General features: G+C 40.4%; 1 protein-coding gene across 9 annotated transcripts in view; it reads right to left on the reverse strand.

The window, feature by feature from the left end:
- The window catches only part of MTA1 (metastasis associated 1), a 92,101-nt gene that overhangs the window by 12,664 nt on the left and 57,620 nt on the right, over nt 1–21,817 (reverse strand). For all 9 annotated transcript variants that reach the window (XR_015698709.1, XM_087731348.1, XM_087731349.1 and 6 more), the window contains 7 exons: nt 21,640–21,698; nt 14,443–14,558; nt 13,446–13,597; nt 11,569–11,758; nt 11,097–11,186; nt 9,033–9,185; nt 7,940–7,975 (listed from right to left, as the gene is read on the reverse strand). Coding sequence is in view for 8 of the 9 variants with exons in the window: in XM_087731348.1 (XP_087587474.1) it covers nt 7,940–7,975; nt 9,033–9,185; nt 11,097–11,186; nt 11,569–11,758; nt 13,446–13,597; nt 14,443–14,558; nt 21,640–21,698 (796 nt within the window). In the remaining variant the exon portion in view is untranslated. The remainder of the gene's footprint in view (nt 1–7,939; nt 7,976–9,032; nt 9,186–11,096; nt 11,187–11,568; nt 11,759–13,445; nt 13,598–14,442; nt 14,559–21,639; nt 21,699–21,817) is intronic.

Consider the following 21,817-nt stretch of genomic DNA (forward strand, 5'->3'; position numbering starts at 1 on the left):
AGATCAATATACTTTCACCCCAAAAAAAGGCAGGTGCGAAAGGACTATCACAAACAGCAAATGCAAGTCTGTCACTACTGTTACTTTGCAGCTTTGTCTTTTGGGGATGGGGAAACCACCTCGCAGTCAACCAACCTGTTTCTTTTCCAACAATCTTGTATCATTTGAATGCTTCCAGATTTGTTAAATTTCAAATGAGAGAATGCCCAGCCTTCCTGCAGCAACTGGAGCACCACCCCAAGAGCATGCTGCGGGAGCAGGGAATAGCTGGCACCCGACAACACAGAGTGGAGCGAGGGAATCTAATTTCCCGACGGGAAGCAAACCAGCCCATCCGGTCCCACTGCAAGCCTGAGAGTAGACGTGCATGCTCTTTCCAGATCCAGTCCCATTCCCTGCGAGTCCAGCGAGAGGACCTCAGCATCTGAATGGCAGCATTCAAAAATTACTCCCACCACACAAATTCAGCCTGCATTTTTGCCAACTCCACACAACACACAACTGCCTTTTTGAGAAGCAGAGGAGCCTAAACCCTCAGCAGTGTGCCCAGCTCAGACTGCAGTGCAGAGATATTTCCATGAAGTTACTACAGCAAGCATCAAGAAGCTGCAGAATAAGCACCAACCACCGCCACTTTTCTACTTCGGTAGAAATCTTCCAGTGCTTTTCCATACCTGAACTTACAGACCATTGCCTGTATATTTACAGACCATTTCATAGTTTTGCACAAAAAGTCTGTACAGAGCTGACCCTAGTACCAAGGAGGAAAAAGCAGCCCAGCTTCTAGCCACTGGATATAACTTGGGAGTTGTTAAATTTATATTTACTTGAATTTACTAACTCCAATCTTCAGCATATCCACCACATACAAAAATATGGGTCTTTCATCTCATGTTCACATAATTAATCTCCCCCCCCCCCCCCCCCCAATGAATCAGGGCATCGAGCACTTAGTCACAGATGGCATTTTGGTTTTAACTTCTGTTTACCAAAGAGAAGTATCATGCAGAACATGCAATATGCAGGAACATTCATAAGCACGTCTTTAGTCACAGTGAACGTAGAGAATTTAACACACACTTTCACAACCAGCAAGTTTACTATACTAAAATACATTGCTTTCAAAAATCCATACACTCTTCATATGCATTTTCCTTTTCCAAAGTAATCCTCCTCCTGGGATTCCATCCTTCCCAGCAGTAACAAAAACATCAACAGTACCATATTTGTGAGCAAGCTAGAAAGAAATTTAAAAATTCACGCATGAATGAGGTTTAATGAACAAGTATTTCACTTCCAAGTCACTGGTTCTCTTGAAGTAGTCTCTGTGTGTTGACATATACACACATACAGTTTTTGCAAGAATGCTTTAGTACCTTTCTCTTTCTTAAACTGCCAAGAGCATGTTACTGCTGTGAGCAAATTGAGTGTCCACCTTCTAACAATCAAAGGTTGTAAACTTTCAGGAATGCAAGTGCAACAAGCAGAACAGAGCATGAATTGTACCAACCACCACCTAGACTAACATTTTCTTAAAATTCTGTTGTACATAAAAATAATGTTAAAATTGCAATTTACTTACCTAAGTAAGTTCCTACCAAGATTGGCAAAGGAAAAGGAAAAAAAAGATTTAAGGTTAAAAAAAGGAAAGATTCACATAGTTCAGAATACAGTAGCCCAGCCCCATGCAACAGATAAAGAAACACAGACTGTTTTGCTTGTAATGAAACGCAGAAGGGATCACAGTTCTCTGTTGGACAGATAAATCCAAGACAACATTAAACAAACAGTAACTCCAAATGAGAGATTCCACAAAGAAGAGCTTTACTTTTGGATGAGTAAGTAGTAGTTTGTTACCCTCCTTCCTTCCACTAACCCCTGCACATTAACTTCATTGGATTTGGACAGTACTTCCTAAAATGCTTGGTCTAACAGTTCACGTTAATTTGCTTCACAGCCCCTCACAGATGATGTGTTTGTTCATGCAAAGCTGTACCTTCTGCCAAGAGTACTTCAAGGACCCTACTAATGCTTTCTGGACAATGCCATCCAACTACAAGAAGTCAGTCGCTACCCTTGGACAAGTATGTTGAGAGCCGCTATCTATCTTGGTGTTGGGTCAATCAATACTATCCACCCGCCTTCCTAAAAGAGCATCATGGTATATTCCGTCTGGCTGCAACACACTAAGTGGTTAAAAAAAGAGGCAACAAAACTCAACTGCTTTTGTATTTGCTGCTCCAAGCTATACAAACCAGAATCCACTCAATTATTCACTGTTCTTAGAATTGGGAGAATTACACATCATATACATATATACATATGTGCATGTGTATATATATACGACGTGTATCACACATGTAGACTCCACTTAATGACAAGTTCAGGCGTTGTACTATCAGGGGCATTTGCAATTCTGCCCTTGCATTGTTATGCATTGATTTCCTCTCATATTAATTACACCTGGTCCCTGCCATTGCTTTGGGATATGCACTCTCCTCTCACTCAAATCAACATTTACACCTTACTGCATGCCATCCCTCATAAACGAAATGGTTTTCATTAGCTGATCCATAGAGCATGATGCACATCTCCTGATTTCATTTCCAGATCTTTCTCCATAACACCAAAAGAAACTGATCACAGTATCACGGCTAAGCTGAAGGCAAGTGGAAAAAGTTTCACTGAACATCTGAATACAAAATCCTAAGTACAATTCTAAAAAATAATCTGTACTTTTGGCATATACTCTAAAGCAAAGAAGTTGTACAGGCACACGGTTCTTGGGGTTTCCAAAACGCATTTCAAGCAACTTGTCATTCTTCCCAGCTGTGCTGCTGCTGGCAAGAAACAGTCATTCCTTTACAGAGCACTGAACATTTTCTCTCTTGACACTAGTCAGCATTACTCTGGTCCGGATATCAACAGCTAAAGCCATGACTCTTCCCCAGTACCCCATGTATCGCATTGTTCATTAAAGCACCAATACTCCCTGCTGTTTACAGTCATTCCTGGACGGGCAAATTTCCTTTGGCTGGTTATCCTTGACTTTGGAAGGGCAGCCAAGGCCACTGCTGATAAAGGAGGAATTTTAATGCAACTTACACATACAGGTAAGTCCAAATTTTCTGCAAGGTCTAAGTCAGCCAGAAAAAAAACTTAGAGGTAATTCTGGTCACCTCCATAGCTGATGCTAGAGAACTTCCTTATATTCCCACCTCGATGTTTTTGATCAAGAACAGCATTTACACTTTCATGCTCATCTCTTTATAATTAAACTAATGCCATGCTAGGCTGATGAATGCTTTCAGTTCTAGGAGTTCATTCACGTTTCCCCAAAAGGAGGCGAGAAACAACAAACCAGAACACGTTAAATTAGATCAACGTTCCTTTTTGGTTTAGAAATCTCCAGCAGCAGAAGCAAGGTATTCCAACAGTTAATTAACCTCACTCAAAAATTTGCAGCTTGTTTCCAGCCAAAGTTTTTCTACTGTACCTTCTGGCTACTGCAGCTCATTATTCCATTCCTGGCTAGACTAAAAAGCCCTCTATTATTACACTTCTGCTGCTCCTGTCAGCAGAGACAAACATCTACAACTTTCACTTTGATAAAAGCGTTTTCCATTATACAGTGCGTTTTCCAGTCCCTTCACCATTTTCATGGCTCTCCTATAAACCCTCTCCAATTTTCAGCGTACGATCTGCTACCATTTTATCAATGCAAGTTTGTTGCTGGGAAAAGCCTTCCCTTTATTTCAGCTACTCATTCATGTTCTCTCTCTTTCTGCCAATTTTAGAGTGCGTGTGATGACCCTGAAAAACAAATTTGATTAGATGAAAGCTAACATGGTGTAAAAGAGAGAGGAAAAAAAATTAAAATCTAACAATGCTCCCTCACTTCCCCCAGTAGGAATTTGCATAGACAAGTATCACATAGACCCCATACTGCACAGCTGTAAGGAAAAAGAGTAAACAGGGTCCAGAACAGAAAACATCCTCTGTATGTCTCCGGAGGAAGCTTCATGTCAGATATTGTCAGCCAAGCTCCAGAACATCAATGAAAAAGCAACGAACTAATAAATTTTTAACACCTCACTGTATTTGACAGCTTATGAGACTCCATGTACTTTTCACGTGCCAAAAACAGGAATCTGCAGGAGTTTGTCCATGCTAACCTAATGCTAAAGGAGAGCTGGGAAGGCCACTGTATGCCTAATGATGCCTCCAATGCAATTTAAAGGAGAAGAGGAAAACAAAACAGATGAAAGGACTACACCATTCTTATGAAACAGAAGAGATGAGATTAAGAATATTTTCCTGTTCTTGGAATTCAAGCACCAGTTGAAACTCTAGGTGCCTGGCCAGACAAATCATATTCAAAGCTTGAAAAAGTTCAGCTCTCCAGGGTTAAGCAGGGATGATTCAGAAAAAGAAAAGTTAAAGATACTTAGCTGGAATTACAGGAGCAAGAGAAAAAAGAAACAAGTAAACAACAAAATTCCAAAGTAAAAACCTGAAGCAGTCTTAGAAGGTTCAGCAATTTCCAGCATTTCCATAATTAGTTTTAACTAGCTCTGGCTGCAGCCCGCTAACAACAGTCTCCTTTCTTTTTCCTCTGGGATATCTCACTGCCAAGGTTCCCCTTTTCCCAGCCTTTCCTTGCTTCCCATTGCTACCTCTCTTCACACAGAGTTCAACCTGGCCAACCCACGTCTGCACATAGACTAGGGTGGTCTTCCATCTCCAACCCCTCCACCCTCAGCCATCGTTCGGGCACATTTAGGAACGGTGTTTCCACTTACGCAGGAACTTCGCTGATTAACTTTTCTGAGGGCTGAATTCTAACTACCAACCGCCCATCATCCTAAATACCAAGGGGTGGTAGACCCTCAGATGAAAATCTTCCAGCAGTGCTACCTGAAGGAACAGCCAAAAACCTACATGAACAGTTCAATTTTCAGCAATGTGAAACAGCCTAATTCTAAATGAAGGCAGGTGCCATGGGAATTTCAACGCCTTAGAAACCTGGCCACCTATATCTACGTATAAACGTGGATCTTAATGCTTTACACTAAGCAAAAATACTAGCTGCTAGTTGGCTCATTCCCTGCAAAGCAATCTCTTGATTTTACATTGCTTTAAGATCCGGCCATGAGGAAAGCCTTAAAAGCTCATCACGTGCCATCACCTCAGCAACCAGCCGTAATTTACAGCATACATCCTTCCCCCACAAGTTTGGAAGTAACGGCCTAGCACCAAAAGGCTTTTATCACCAGCAAAGAGACTTCAGTTAAAGCCCACCATACTAGCTGCCCACTGTCATATATCAGAGACTTTGACACAGTGACCTGTCCAAACCGTAAGATATCTTCCAGGTGCCGGTAACACAGCACATCAGCAGGACACAGAAAAATCCCTGGATAATTCATATAACATTGCAGTAAGCTAAAATCTTCTTGAAAATTATTTCAACATAGGTGGACAAAGTGTCCACTTAAATTTGTGCAGAAAGAATATTTTTAGTCTCCTTGTTCAGTCGTCTTAACACCAGCTTTTCTGTGCAGTACACTCCTACAATGACCTAAACCAGCCAGTATGCCACCATGTATCACTAAGGGGAGAGGAAAAAAATAAAAACAAAAAAAATCTCCACAATTTCCATAGTATCTACAGGAGCTATACAAATGAAGAATCTGACTGGTTATAACAATTCAGTTTTACTCTCATTAATCTTTTTCTTCTATTTTAGGTCAGTTATAATAATAAAAAAAAAAATCAGTCATTCTGGATAGGTGGGTTCATTTCAGTACTTTTATACTAACTCATGAGCTCCTAAGTTCTGGTCACAAGGCTTCATCACTCTCGCTGCCGCCCACCCCTTCACAATGGTTCCAACTTGTGCTCTTCCTCTCCTCTGACCTCCTCCTCCAGCAGCCCCCCAAACTAGTAAGCCTGTATGACTCCATCCGGAGCCAAGGAGAAGTCTCAGCACCATGTTCCCAGTTCTGGCACGGCACAGGAAACCGGCATTAGCCATACCCAGAGCCAGCAAACCTTACCAGCTCACATGCAAGGCAACTGGGAACCAGTGCCAAGTGGCACTGGCACACAAACTGGCTCCAGGCCAGAAACAGATCCACCGAACTTCACCATCTGTTCCCCTGTGCCCAGCAGATCTTGATCCAAGTTCTTTAAACCTTGTTGCAGGTGGTTCCCTTCCCTCTGTGTCTTGGCAAAGCTTCCAGCAACGCAGGGTCAGAAAATATTCCAGATGTCAAAACTGCAGCGTGACAAACATTTTCCATTCACAAATAAATCTTAACCACCAAGTTTAAGCTGAACTGCTCACAGGAACATCCAGTTTAACACTCACTACCCCAGCAGGTAAACAGATTCTGGGACTGATTTGTACTCTGCTACCTAGCAGCTATAGAAACAAATACTATTCCAAGTATTTCAGTGGCTGGCTGAGAACAGACCGAGCAGATAAAGCAGCAGGCGCTCAGCGAGAGCCGGACCCTGCACAGCTACACACATATGCTTCAGAGAAACACGTATTCTGAGCAGCCTGAACAGGTACTTCACCAAAATCTCTTTGCAAACTGCTCCAGCAACAGTTATGACTGAAATGTATCTAATCAAATATGTATGCCAGCAGACAGACATTTTGAAACACTAAGACAAGAATCCTCTGTTTCCAGTAAGTAAATGATCTCAGGTTATCAAATCCAGTGCTCTACGCAGAGAGCGCCTGAGGGAAGGGTCAGTTCTTCCACTTCCCTCTTCTGGGCCACAACATCTCAGAACTTCAGCAGCGTGTCATCTGTCCCCTTGCTGATGAGGACATTTAGCAGGGAGCAGCAGGCATGCCCATAAGCAGGTTGTCACTAGGAACTGTGGAATTTCAGTGAGCTACTCTGCATCTACATCTCTCATTACTGGACAAAGCTTCTGAAGAAGCCAAACTGACCAAGGCAGCAGGGTTTTGTTATTCTTCCCAAAACACAAAAGTTGAAAAGCACATTAAAAATTCAACAACACAATATCAGGTATAAATTCCCAAAGAGAGCAAGACAGTAGAACAATCACTGTCCTCATTCTTATTGTATTCTCCACATGCATTTATATACGCATGCATGTACATATTGATAACAGTCATCCACTGTCTCAGCCATTAAACACAAAGCTTAACATCAGGGCATGCAGTGTGGGCCATTTCATGGTAACACGTAGCTTAAGTTTCTGTGTTTGCCTGTCTCACAATGACATTTGTATATCCTAACTGTTCAAAATTGGTCTGTTCTATTGAATTTGGTTAAGTGACATCATATGTATGTTTCCTGAATTATCACAAATTAAAGCTTCTGAGGTCTATTCAGTAGTCAGAACAGATTAGTTTTTAACCTATGGAAATTTCAAAAACCATTTCTGCTGCAAGTAGAGAACACGCAGACAGTCTCTCACCAGTGAGACTGTCCACTCACAGTGGAAAATATAGAGGCTTGAACTTGGGACTCGATGTGAATACTGTCTTCTATTTCTTTTGGTTGCTGTCAATTTAAAGGAGTTCAGGATGCATGAAACTTGGATTTCTTAAAAGTCAAACAGTGAAACACCACCTAGTTTAAAACCAACCATCACAGCTTTCAGCAGTTTCACAAAACTACTAGAAAACCGTTCTCTCAGCTTGAGGAATTAATAATCAATTCTGAACATAGCACTTCATGTCTTCAGTACGGTTGTACGATTTGTCATCTGCATGTGAAAAGCCTGGAAGGTGAGCAGCATAACCATGGGTGGAAATGGTTACCCAAGGAACACTTAGACATCAACACAGAAGGTGCACACAGACTCATTAGGCACAAAGCACAGACAAGCCAGCAGATGAAACTAAAAATCACTCTCCTAGCATAAGCTGAGCGCAGCTTCAAGGTCTTACCCCTGCTAGGCATCAACAGGCGCTTCTTCATGTTGCCTGATAGAGCACAAGTGAACAGAAAAGAGAAAAACATCACATCAGCAACCTGAACAGCAGCAGTTTAAAAAGTTCTTAATGTTAAAACACAAACAATAAGATATCAAATGTTTCTAATTATATTTTGGATAAGCCACATGTAAAGTTAAAGGTAAAAAATGAGAAAGATTCTCTGTATCTCCCTCCCTGCTCAGAGTCACCATTAAACTAACTGTTCCTTTCCCCTGTTAAGGAGAGCTACCCTCCACGCTCTCGCTCCAGTTAAGACCATTTGAACAGACCCTTTTATCCTCATCTGAGAAAGAGACTGCACTTTCTCTTCCACTCTCAGGCAAGAGCAACTCTTCAGAACAGAGCCCTGGAGTCCGTGCCAGGAACATCCTGCGTCTATCTCCCACTTCAAACACCTTCCCCTTGCCTTTTATTCTTGAGGAGATGAAGCCCAAACTCCACTGTACAGAGGTGCTCAGTGACAGGGCCAACAAAAGCGAATGCTCTAGTTCTGCGCAAGGCAGGAGCAGGTTTACGCCACGCCAGAGCTGGCACGTCTGCCTCCCTCAGCTAAGCAGCTGCCTGCCTCTCTCAATGGCACGCAACCTCCGGTAGCTTTGCTGAACGCCAGGTGATCCACACGTTACAAAGCCACCTGGGAACTGCACAGCTACAACTTACAGGTTGAAAAAGGTGTAAACTTCAACAGAAAAACGAAACATCACCGGAAAAAGCTATTAAGGTTTTCTTCATACTACTAATTTAAAAATTGAAGGGAAGTTTCTCCTTCACTATCCCATTTGCAAGGCTGGTCAAGCTAGGCAGAGTTCCACTAGCACAGCAGCTTGATGTGCATGCACCACCCAGGCAGAACACATCATGTGTCTCACCCAGAAGGAGAAATGGGACAAGTGACCTTTACAAAAGGAAAAAATTAACCTCCCTCAAGAATAAGAAATTTGGAATTTATATAAAGGACTATAGTTTTAAATAATCTCCTTGTATACCGAAAGGACAGAAGAAAAAGCCTATATAGACAATATACATTTTGCAGAAAAATATTTACCATCCATTCCATTGTGTTGTTCATAACTTCTTTTTCCCAGGATAGTTGGGGACCCATTATTAATGACAGGCGTAAACTTAGCAGGAGTCAGATTGTTGAGAGAACTGGACAAGCTCTTTGCAGGATCTGGTTTCGGAGGACACGGATGAGACTCTGTTGTAAAACAGCAAGGTAGGGTTTTTTTTTTATTAGTGAAGAGACTGGAATTACGAATCTGAAAACAACCTGCAAACTGCCAAGGTGACCAAGTATACCTCCCCTTATATACAAACTATCTCAGTCAATAATTTTGACTGGAGATCGCTATTTATATAAAGCATTTTAAGTATATTTAGGAATTCACCTCTACTGAAGATGTTAAAACCAATGACACAATATCATCCTAAAATAAGACTTGATAACAAAAGCACTTTGTATCTATTTCCAAAACACTATTCTCCAACAATGTGCTATCATTTCAGGGGTGCTCTGCAGTAAGAGCCATCTTTTGGCAGTCATGCAACACCCCTAAACTCTGGGGAAATTACAACTTCGCCAGTTTTGCAAGGTTTGTAAAAAATACAAATTCTAAACCTGCCAAACAAGTGAGGATTCAAAGCACCACCATAAAGAACACACAAGAGACTGAATTCAAACTTTTGGCCAAGGCAGAGATCAAGCACACACTGTTCAACTGAAAAGATTTTGAGAAAGTTACAAGCAACAGTCAACGGGAGCTTCAATTGAGGTTTTTCTCTCGCAGCCCCAACAGCCAAGTAACACATAACTTAAAGCACGCTGAGCACGACACCTCCAAAAATACATTCTTGCCAGTCCATCAGCCTCCCTCCGTTTCTTTCACTTCCTTCTCCCAGCTCGATAGTCAAACGAACACCCTGACACAGCGCTAATGAAATCTCAAAATCTACTGCTACATTCTGTGCAACTATTCAAAGCAGGATTTTATTAAGCAGCAAAACTTTTCCCTTTATTGGCTTTATTTGGTTGCACTATACATATCCAAAGGTTTCTCAGTCTGTGTATCTCATTAGTATACAGTAGAAGTACAACACTCAACAGAGAAGCAGTAAATATTTAATAAACCCCGAGCTTTATAATATTTAATCAACAAAAATGTTCAAAAGAAACATAAAAATCAACTCCAGTGTTTCTTATCAGAGTAAAAAGGCAATCAATTTCCTTGTTAATCTGGAAGCCTTCAAAGTACCACTCTCCAAGCTAGCTTTCTGGGGTTAGACTCATGTTAGACTGCTGTAGCAACCTGAGACATGTCTTCAGGGTATCTCTAGCAACTGGCAACACTAGGGAAAACAATTTTGCATTCATTTGGAGTCAGAGCTGGCATGTCATGTAGCTGGCCTCTTCCAGCACCTAAAACTTACACCAAGGTCCTGGACAGAGCTACTCAGTACTCCCCCACAGATCAGCTGATGAGGGCCAAGTCCTCAAGAAAACCATGAAAAAAAAACCAAAACACCCCCCCAAAAAACAACAAAAAACCCAAAACAAATCAGAAAACACCACCACACAAGAATGTAAAGAATGGAAATGTAGTCCCCTGGTCTAACTCCAGCACAGAACAGCCAGCAACTGATTCACAAGCTGTGGGACACAGTGCTGTCCTAAACCTGAGAGGCTTCTTGGAGGACTCAACCGTAGGAACCGCCTCCAGACAGCTCAAAAACTAGAACAATGGGACTGACCAATTGTTCCCAAAACATTATGCTCATGCCTCCGTTAGCAGATGGTAACTTGTCCCCACATACATTGGAGGCCACAGCAAACACATCCCTCCCTTCACTTGAAAAGTTTTGGTACAGCTCAGTGAGCCCACAGTGGACTGCTGAGCCACTAGGTCTGTCAAATTAAGCAGGAAAAGGAAAAAGCACAAGTTCATGGGAAGGTTTTAATGTTTTGGTTTTTTTTAATTCAGAACCAGCATCTAAATCCAGAACCAAATGGAAAAAGAAATGGCTGGCAGAATTAGCTAGTAGGGTTTTTTGTTTGGTTGGGGGATTTTGTTTTTCGTGGTGTTGGGATTTGTGGATTTTTTTTTTTTAATACCTAAATACCGGAGGACTGCTTCTAAAGGCTTTCGAACCACTTGCTTTAATAGCAATGGGTTTTCTGATGCCTCAGGTAAACGTGCTGTGCCTGTAAAACAAAGAAAAATAATTAGAGGGTAAAGACATTTAGATATTATAGTAAAACTAAATAACTCAAGTGTCCCAGAAGAGCTTTCCAATCAAAAGGAATTTTACACGTTGCAAGCATGTCTTGGCAACAGGACACAAATGCAGGAGAATGTTAAATGTAATAGCAAACATGAATATTTTAAAACCAACAACAACTCATGAATGGAAGTTATTTGACTAGCCTGCAATCAGTTAGAACACTCTGCAAGTATAGCCAGATTTTGTGAAACCACTAGCTACGAGCAAGAGAGCGTCTCAAGAAGTTGCAACTCAAAATTTTACAGGAAAGGAATCTCAAAGGGTTCCTTTGCAAGTAGATGCCCAGCTGCATCACCACTCACATTCTGCTTTGATTGCTGCGCTGTTAATAGGCAAATAGGGATGTCTCGCAGCATGCCAAGGGCGCAAGATATCTCGACATAAACGTCTGGCAATTCTTGTCAGTTTTGTTGTATGGAGATAGAAAGCTTGTCGTGTCTTCATAGCAAACTTGGGACTCCCACTGTTTCGTACTGGTACACCATGAGGGCTCTAGGAAGAAAGAAAAATAAATATGGTTTCTGAAAAGTAATTATTAGAAAGTATGATCTTGGAGAAAGAATATCATATAAAATCACTTTCAACTACTGATTCACAGACGTAAGAACAGAAACAGTATTACAGATGAACACGTTTTCAGCCCAGCTAGTCCCCATTTCCCAAGTCTTACCCATCAACATTTCGAATTTTCTTCCAAAATATCTCGAAGGATTAAAACAAAGATAAACATCTTCACAGGCAAGTATTTATTTCTGTGCTGTCCCAAGTTTTAAAGCAGGGATCCAAAAGCCAGACCCAAGGAAGTTACCTGATGCTATCACATGATTTAGTGCTTACAGAGCCAATAGAAAGACTCTCAAACTTTGGGTGTTTAGAGTTGCTCTGGATATACACTGCAAACTCCTTATTAAAAAAGCATTTGTAAGAGGGAGAGGAAAATCAGAAAGTAGCTGTATGGCTAAAATATACATCACAAACTCAATTCCCGAAGCAAACTTAGAGCATGCAAGAATGTTTTTGTCTCAAAGTTGCAATAATTTCTGTTTTAGTTCTTACTCTGAACTCAATGAATGCGTTTACAGAGTTGTCAAATATTCACCGCATGTAATAAAGAATAATACTGAAAGACGTTTATCTACTACAGAAAGCAAAAGCAGTATTTCTTCATGAAAAGCAACTAAGTCAACCAATAAAATAATGAAAGTAGTATCTTGTTATCTCAAACCTGCCCATGGTTGGAAAATAGGAGGAAATTTCAGTTTGGGGAGAACAAGGCTTTCCCCTCTCTGACTATTTACATACTTTTTAATTAACAAACATGAGGTACAAGGCTGATAACACCTGGCAGTTATCTCGGCAATTAGGTAGCTTCAGAGGGCAAACAGAAGCCTGGAAAGGACAGAGGTTAAACAAAAGAAATAGAGTAGAAAGGGAATGATAGCAAAGACTAGGAGAGAGGAAAGAAATTAATCTAAGACCAAAGTTCAGTGTGCACTATCCTTCTGTCCCTGTGATGCAGCTACTTTTTCCAATTAGCTCAATGCAGATGCTTCCAGACTGAACTTCCACCAAATTCAGAAAAATTCTGAGAATTTGGGGTTTTAAGTAAAAGGGGAAAAATTAAACAGAAAAAGCTCATACAATGCTTATGCAAAACCTATCCCGAAGAAAGGAGGATTAATTAAAAAAAAATAGGATGAAGTAGAAAAACAAGATAGGGGATCTCTAAAAAGCCACTAGCTATTTGGGGTACCTAACTTTGAATGGGCCTTGGGAAAGGGAACAGGTTTCAGGAAATAATGAATTCCTTTATGGAAAAAAAAGTCCTCATCCCCCTACAGCAAAAATCATGGAAACCAAATAACAGAAACACTGGCTGGCATTTCAGTTTTTTCCACCTTCATTAAGTTATCCCATGCATTTGATTGTTAGTTTGCCAAACAAATGATGGTTTTTTTTTTTTTGCTCAGGGCAGTACTTGGCAACAAATTACTTATAGCTGAAGTTAACACGCCAACTTTTGCAAGACATGAAATACCAAACCTAAGGACAACAACGGAGGCTGAAGGCATTCTTTTTATTGTTAAATATTTAAGAACAGTGAACAATTATAGTTAGATATCATGGCACCTAGCTTTCCAGGCAAGAGCACCGAGAAGTCTGCTTTGCAGATACCTACCAAATTATTGCGGTTTGGTCCTGGTCTCTCCCCATCTAACCGTGTTGGCATTTTCAAGCCACCGTATTTCTTCCAGTACGTCCAACAGGATGCACAGAGGCGACACTGCATGTTAGGGGGACCCCAAGAATACCACTGGTAAGACTGTGTGGCTAGAGATAACAAAGGTGGAAATTATATATATCCTTAAACAGGATGACTTTTCAGAGCTTATTCTCTTTAGAACCATCACAAAAGAAAACCGTCACAAAAGAAAACCCACACAAAGACAGTGCAAAGCTCAAACAGACCTTAAAAACCTAACGATGGCTTCACTGTCATCACCACTGTTAAATGTACTTGCGATTTCAGCTGAAATAATTAGACTTATAAACCCCTTTTAAAACATGAACAGAAAAAAACAACTAGTAGGATGGGAAAATTTCCTGCCAATGAAACTGAAAGCTCTCATTTTGCACGACTGGTAGACAACAATTTCTGCAGAGCATGGGAGAGAGAGAGAGGGAAGACTGTCTTCAGGAACTCCCCATACATTAATTTTATGACTAAAGAACATAAGAAATCTGTGACTTGACTTCTCATATAGTCCTACATTCTGGCATCTCTAAAGGCTCCCCATAAAGGGGCACAATCATTAGAACTCAGTATATTAATATCAGGCAGCAGACGGAATATAATCACATCACATATTTTGAAATCTACTAAAAAATTATTAAAAAATTGTCAAGTTCACACCTTGGTGATTTAAGTCTTTGCTCAACACCTACCTGCAATTACATAGGACATTTATTAACTCCCCCTTTAGTATTTAGTAATTTTATTTACAAATGTAACACTGGTAAACCAAAAAAAACCCTTTTCTTAAATGCTATGTTGAATTCTGTTCCCCCACCCTTCTAAAGCTGCCTCTCCCACCACAACACAGCTTTTATTTCACTGTTTGCAACACAGCATTCACGCTCTCTATGCACAACTGCCATACTGGCACGTCACTTACTATAACAGCTTTCACAGGCCCGTCCTGCTCCCGTGTTCTGTGCCTGTACTCCAGTACCATTTACCACTCCTGGTTTGACATTATTTACATTGATCTGGTTGGGGTTTGGCTTGTTACTTAAAACACAAAGCAAAAAGGAGGACAAACATTAATTGAGGCATGCGATTTCCTATGTGACTTAAAAAAACATGGCCCAAAATGTTTGACGATTTAAATTTTGTTCATCATGTGGCTTCCAGAACAAGCCGTACTTACCAGCAATCTGACTTCCATGAACACAGTCTCCGATAATATTTAAATAATGCTGATAATAAAAGTAACTATAATAATAGTTAGATGCTATTTTCAAGAGTCCAAACCCATTTAAAAACAATAAACCAGTGAGGCCAGGTAGGTATCTTATTCACTTTCCCAGACATTCTAATCTAGGTGGCAAAAAGATCTTATCTACAGATCTCTCTCAGTCCTCAACATGAACAATATTTTATTTAAATCTCCAAAAAAAAGCCTGAGCGAAGGAGCAGTAGAGGTAAATGGAGACAGGCCAACGCCTGCCTTATTCAGGGAAAGATAACCCTAGACTGCCGTCACAAGTATTTCCACGTTGTCTTACTGCAAAGGTTTGAATCATGTAGCCACAATTCACACCAGCACACCCAACATATTGAACGAAATCTTTGTACGTAGTGTATATACAAAGATATTAATGAATATGAGCCTTCTGGCAAGTCTTAAACTATGGTCTGCGCTTCTACGAAGAAGCGTTTAGGTTTCTACTAAATGGAAAAAGTCTGAAAAGTTAACATCCGCAGAGCACGAAACACGTTGATGGCTGTCACTAATACATTCTAATATAACGATGTCTGAATCACCTCAGCTCATCCCTATACTCTCTTAAAAATGCTGAATCGGGGGCGGGGGGGGGCGGGGAAGCTACTGGCAGGAGCTGAGAATGGAAGGGCAAACAAAACTTTGGCACAGAGAGCAGTACAGAATAGTACAAAATCTCTGCAGAGGAAGAGGTGTCAGAGGGGGAAAAGGAGGCATTCAAAAAATCCTTGGCATGGAAGGGAACAAGGACAACAGAGAATCAATATTACAGGGACAGGACTTCTGGGGAACGGAGGAAGATGGGAGAAGTCCCTCAAGAAGTTTCAGAGTAGAATACACAAGGAGCTTATAAAACACACAAGGAGCTTATAAAGCACGCAAGGACTCCCAGGTGCTGTTAGGCACTCACCCTACAGAAGCAATAAAAAGCAGGCAGCCTTTAGTGCTAACTTCTGAACATAAGCCCAAATTGTAGTGCCGATTACATTTCCCTCATGTTCTCTTACTTGAAGACTAAAGGGAGTGGGCATATTCCTTTTATTTCCAACTAATAAACCCATGATTTGGAATCCACTTATTCAAGCAGAAGTATCTTAAAATGGCTTTCTGAAAACACATTTTCTTACACGTCAGTTGCACACTGACACAGGAGTCACAGTGATTTCAGTGACCCAAAATACTTATTGCTTTTCACCCCGGCTAGCGCTGCAAAAACAGCAGTGTAGGAATATGGCCAAATTAATGTCTTTCTAATGGGGCATCAATATTAGGTTTCACATTCTCAGCAATGACCCCTGAAAGCAAAGGAGGTCCAAGTGACTGAATTCTGAAGACAACTGGCCCTTGCAGCTCCAGAACAAACCCAAATGCTACTGGAAAGCTTACACTGCCCTGGAAGCCAGGTCATCCTTCTCCTCATTTGAAAACGTCTGATCAGGCCCCGAGATACAGAGCTCGGTAAAGCCCCATTTCTATGGAGACAAAATAGGTTCTGCTATGAATGTCCTACAAGGACCACACACACATTGCATAAGGAGGTAAAAGTATTTGCCCAGTCCAAGAAAAACTTCAGATAGCATTCTGATGGTGCTCCTCGCTGTAAAGTTCAGGGCCTTTCTGCAGAAGAAAAAGCTTAGGAGGCTAAGCAGCACAGAAATACTGTAAATAGTTTGTTCCTTCAGTACACTGAACAGCCCATACACAGCCCAAAAGAAGCAGAGAAGAGGGGGGGGAAGGCATTTAGATTAACAATCCTGATTAGGTTTTCTTCTCCTTTTGCTTATTAATTTGCCTGGCTCTTACAAGGATTAAAGTGTTTCAGGGTGCTTATTAGAATGGCATGAAGTTCGGACACCACAGATGGCAGGAGATCTGCGGACACATTCAACAAAGCGAAAGTTGAAAGCGGGTACATTCATGCATTTTGCTCTGGGATGTCACTATAGTAACCTGCTGCAAAAGAACTTTTGCCAATGATTCACTAGCAAATTCCATGTGCAAACATTACCAAGATGCTGTATAACAAACAGTCCTCACAGATGCACGCTGAGCAGCGTTGCTCAATAGACAGAGCAAAAGACTGACAAAGAAAACTTAGGTTCCACTCCAGGTCTTACGGCTCAACATCAGACATGTTGCTTCCCTTCCCATTTATTTATCCTCTGAAAAACGCAGTAAAGGAGTCTTAAATCCAGCAGTAAAGCACAAAAAAAGGTTTTGGGTTTTTTTTGAGCAGCACGTCGGGAAGCTCTGATGGGTCTGGTTGTAAGCAGTAAGTTGAGAACAATCCACAGGACAGAAAGGAGGGTGATGACCTGACTCTGTTGTCCTCTCTACAATCCCATCAAACTTGTCTTTCAAATGCAAGTGAAAGGGATGCAGGGGTGAAAGCTGATCACCAAATCACACTGATCACAAAATTGTCACGCTGTAGTCATAAGAGTAACTTAACTTCAGTATTTTGGAACAGTACCATTAACGCAGGTGCAACAAGCACCAGAAAGCATCCTGCTCCAAAGCTAAGGTCAAGTTTCACAGTGGCAGTAACAAAATTTAGGCGGCTAATGTCTTCATCATATGAAAAGCAAAAAGCTCTTAATTGTTGATGATATGTTAATTAAACTTGTATGATATCACCAAAGCCTGTTACAGCTATTAACAAGAGAATGAGATGAATAACTGGATGAATCATTAGGCAATTAATGAAGCTGAATTGAAAGATGCAAATAAGGTAGCAAGAATACCAATGGTGTGGTAAACGATCATTTCCAGTTCTTACATCAAGAATGGAAGTCTTTTAAACGGGTTTCAATTGCAATGGAGCAGTCAGTTATGCTAGAACATAAACGTGCAGACTTCTGGGCTGTATCTTGCAGGAGATCAGTCTCAACTAAAGAGACTAAGGTGATAAAGCGCACGCAGAAAGAAGGCGCTGGAAGCCAGCCATCATGGACTGAAGCCCCTGCCCAAAATCCCAACCTGAAGATAACCCTGAGCCATGCAGAACGCTGAAATCCCTTCACTATATGACTGGCATAGAACAAAACAGTGATAAAATTTTAGTTGTTAAAAGTAACTATAAACTTAACACCATCAGTGAATGCTTCCTGTTATTCAGGAAACTGTAGCGGTGCTAAATGCAACAGAACAATTAAGAAATTAAGCCTCAGAAATGAGAACAATTTTTAATCCTTTGTAAGGAACACTTATGCCATCTACCTCTAGGCATACAATGCAAGCATCCAAACAACAGAGAGATGAGCTCTCATCACAGGCTACTGTAAATACCCACTTCTAAGAACAGCTCTAATGACTGCTAAACAATGCTTTTTGAAAATGAGAAGCTTTCTCCAACAAAATATTGAAGATCACCATTTTAACTAGCACAGCTACAAAAGAAAGAACAGCTTACTCTCTTCAGTTTTTCATGGTGCAGTAGACCTCTGCACAATTACACGGGAAAGAAAAAAAAAGTCTTCCTCCTCAGGCACAGGACAACCAACAGACAAAGAAATTATCTTCAGCTTGTTAAGCAGTTGCCCCTTGTAGTCATCCAAAGCTTTGACCTATTCCTCCAGTTTCCCTGTTTGCTTAAAAAAAGAGGCAGGGTAGGGAGAATAATGTTTCCCTACTTTGCAACTGTTTGCAAGGCAGACTTTGCAGCTCATCAAAGTGCTTTGAGATTCTCAGATAAAATACTTAAAGTAGAATGTATTAATTTACATTTACAGATGTAAATTTAAAATTTACATTTTACATCAACACATTTTGGAGACTGGGGATTGTATGGAGTGCTTTGCTCTTCCCTTTCTGTTCTTACCCCTTCTCATATCACTTAGATTAAAGCAAAAGAGAGAAAAGCCACACACAATTGTATGTCTCAGCTTTCATGATTAGCAGATGTCCTAATCCCAAAAAGCACCAGCTACCCAACTAGACAGTCATCACAAAGAAGCAAGTACCTAGTACATACGATGCCTGTAGGATTAGTACAACCAGAATGTAACTTCCACAACAGCCTGAAGAGTGTGTTTGGGTACACACTAGAAGGAGAAGAGACTTGAGACTACATCTGCAACAAGAAAGATCTCCGAGCCCTGCGTATTCACGCTGGCGGATGACAGGATGAAGCGTATAAGAACGTGGAATCTCTCTGTGTATTCAGGCTTCTGCTGCTGCTTTATTGAACACCACTCCCACTGACAGAGAAATTGCTACGGAAAACAATGAAAAGACTTTTTTCAGTATTTCCTGAATGCAGAATTCAACTGATGGTATACTTTTTCCTTTCACCAGGAAAGAACATCAGTGCTTTTCAACCTAAGGGATGCATTACAAAGCCATGCATACAAACATTGGGTTCAGTCACATCAACTACACACGTCTGTCCCAAAACCAGGGTTGTTCTTGGAAGGAGCACAGAAAGGTTTGTCCAATAGCTAGGATAGAAATGTTTTTCCAATATCTAGGATGTTGGTTTAGGACTCGATAACCTCACATCAATTACCTGTAACACTCTCCATGCTTCAGTTACCCACGTTATAAATTTGGAGCACAGTCTCAAGTTAAAAAATGTCAACTCTAAAGCTTCATGTAGAGCTGTTATTTTTCACTATATAATATGTATGTGACATGAGAAAGAACTCCTGAAGACTGCTTCTATTGTTTTTCTTATTATTTTCCTCCCCTCTCCCTAGATTTTCCTATTAACATCACAGGAACAAACAAGAGTCCTATCAATGGAAGACAGCCAGAGACAAAAGGAGGGAAAAAAAAGAGTGATATCCTCCAGGGTCTCTCTTCGCAAACAATTTTACGCCAGTTATTGTTAGAATAGGTTTCACTCAATCAGCTAATATGCTTCTGCATAGGTCTTGTGACAGCCTACATCAAGTAATTTATTTTCGAGGTGACAAGTGGATCATTATGGTTCAAGCCTCGAAACAGGAATGGGCTCAGTAACATGATAAGGACAAATCAATAACATTGATATTTAGATCCCTACACCATGTATTGCTATTATAAGCCAAGAATATAATCTTCTTCTAGGTCACAAGATAATGTAGCCGCGATACATTCCCTATGTGCCAGACCTTGTACTGAAACTTGACTAGAAATAATCCAAAAACCTTAGAATGACTTAATTGTTGCAGCATTTGGAGGTATTAATAGCAAAAAAGCAGCAGAAGCATTCACGTGGGATTAAATAAGCCATGTACGCAATTGCTACTTTTCCTGATACACATGAAAGGATATTGAAGGAGGTGGAAAATTTGACACCCATTTTATCAATTAAACAATATGTAAGTTAAGGTATAACACTCACAAAATCAACCGTGACTGGAAATCAAAGCCAGAGACAAAAATAGCAACCACACGGACTGTGAACAGAATTCTTTTCCTGTAGTAAAGAGGTAAGTTGCTGATTCGATTATATTCTCTAGATAGCAACAAGAATTACCTTGCTGAGATACAGCGTTGAGGAATAGGATACCACTCCAGACAGCCATTATCCAAATGAGCACCATAACCTTTCAAATACAAAGCCCTACCTACATACATTATAATCCAAGAGCAACAGCAAGACTACCAGGCTCTCATCTGCAATATCCTTTCACATCTGCAGTCTAAATTACATCGGCTTTTGCTTTACAAGCTTATCACATTGTGAATTCATGTTTAATTTGATGTCCAGTGTCCCCCTGCAGAGTAACACCATCCACAAAAGCAATACTACACCTAATTTTTAGTAAATTCACCTGAGAGATGTTAACATATTTCAAAGCAAAAGAAGAAATCGGCGATTTCTCTGTTTTCACAAGAAATCAGGGACTGTCTTGCAAGCTAAATATGTAAAACTTAGTTTTGCCTTCAGTAACAGAGCACATGGTAGAAGTTCATAAATATTTGAAAGGAGATAGCATACAAGAGTAAAGGATTTGGGTTAATACACATGGGAACGTATCTCGGAGTGAAAGTTGAAAAGAGAAATGACAGGGGAGATTTAAAGTTCCACACTGTAACAACTGTTGACTGAGTTATGCAGAAGAAATGCAAGAGAAGAAACACATTTTACTAAGAGGTTTTCTTACATATATATATACACACACGCATATTATATATTAAAATTAATATCTAATGATATAGTTCTCTATATAAATTTATATATATATCTAAATGACATTAGGAAACAACCACACATTGGTGGTCCACTGATGACAAAAATTAATAAAACCACATATTTTATTGCGTAATTAATTAGCTACCCTTTTGTTCACGACCGTGTTGACCTGCTACCAAGTCCCCAACTCTCAGTCCATATAAAAATGAAAATTAGAAGATAAGTAACAGTCGCTTTGGGATGGGAACATTATACAGGATGAAGAAAATGAGCAACGTGACAGCACAGCATCCTAACCAGGAAAGCCTCAAAGAGAAAGTCCTCAGCTGCCCATGGAGGAGATACCCTGTGTTCCTGAAGCGGAAGGTCAGCGAGTGGGAAAAGCTTTGTCTTTTACACACTCATAACCAGCAGTGTAAGCATACTGGGAGGACTGCTGCTTTGTTCTAGCCAGCTTTGAAATACCAGAGCTATGGTGTTTTCTTCCACAGGGCTCCTAGCTGTTTATTAGCATCAGGGTGGTTAGCATTAACTCAGCTAAAACACAAAGGAATTCAAGCTTATTCAAGCATCAGCAGAAGGTTTGTTATATCGGTAACCTAATTTAATAGTTCTTTGACATGTTTGTTCAACTGTGTGTCTCATTATGTAATTAAAGCAAATACATAATACTGGCAGGCCATGGAAACTGCTAAACCAGACCCTCTACAATGAAACAGAAAACAAAACAATACAGAGATACTTACTAGTTGGGTATATACACTTGTTTTAGCTTGCTTTCTGCTTCTGCTGCTTTCAATCGTTTCTTTAAAAAGAAAAGAAAAAAGAAAAAATTAGAATAAAAAGAAATTAATGACTATTCTACTTGGGAGTCAAGTAATATACCTGTAAAAACTTTAGCACTTATTAACAAACAATGAAGTT

Source organism: Nipponia nippon, unplaced genomic scaffold (genome assembly GCF_047370975.1).
Source record: "Nipponia nippon isolate SJK-2023a ecotype South Korea unplaced genomic scaffold, ASM4737097v1 scaffold_5, whole genome shotgun sequence".
Lineage (NCBI taxonomy): Eukaryota > Metazoa > Chordata > Aves > Pelecaniformes > Threskiornithidae > Nipponia > Nipponia nippon.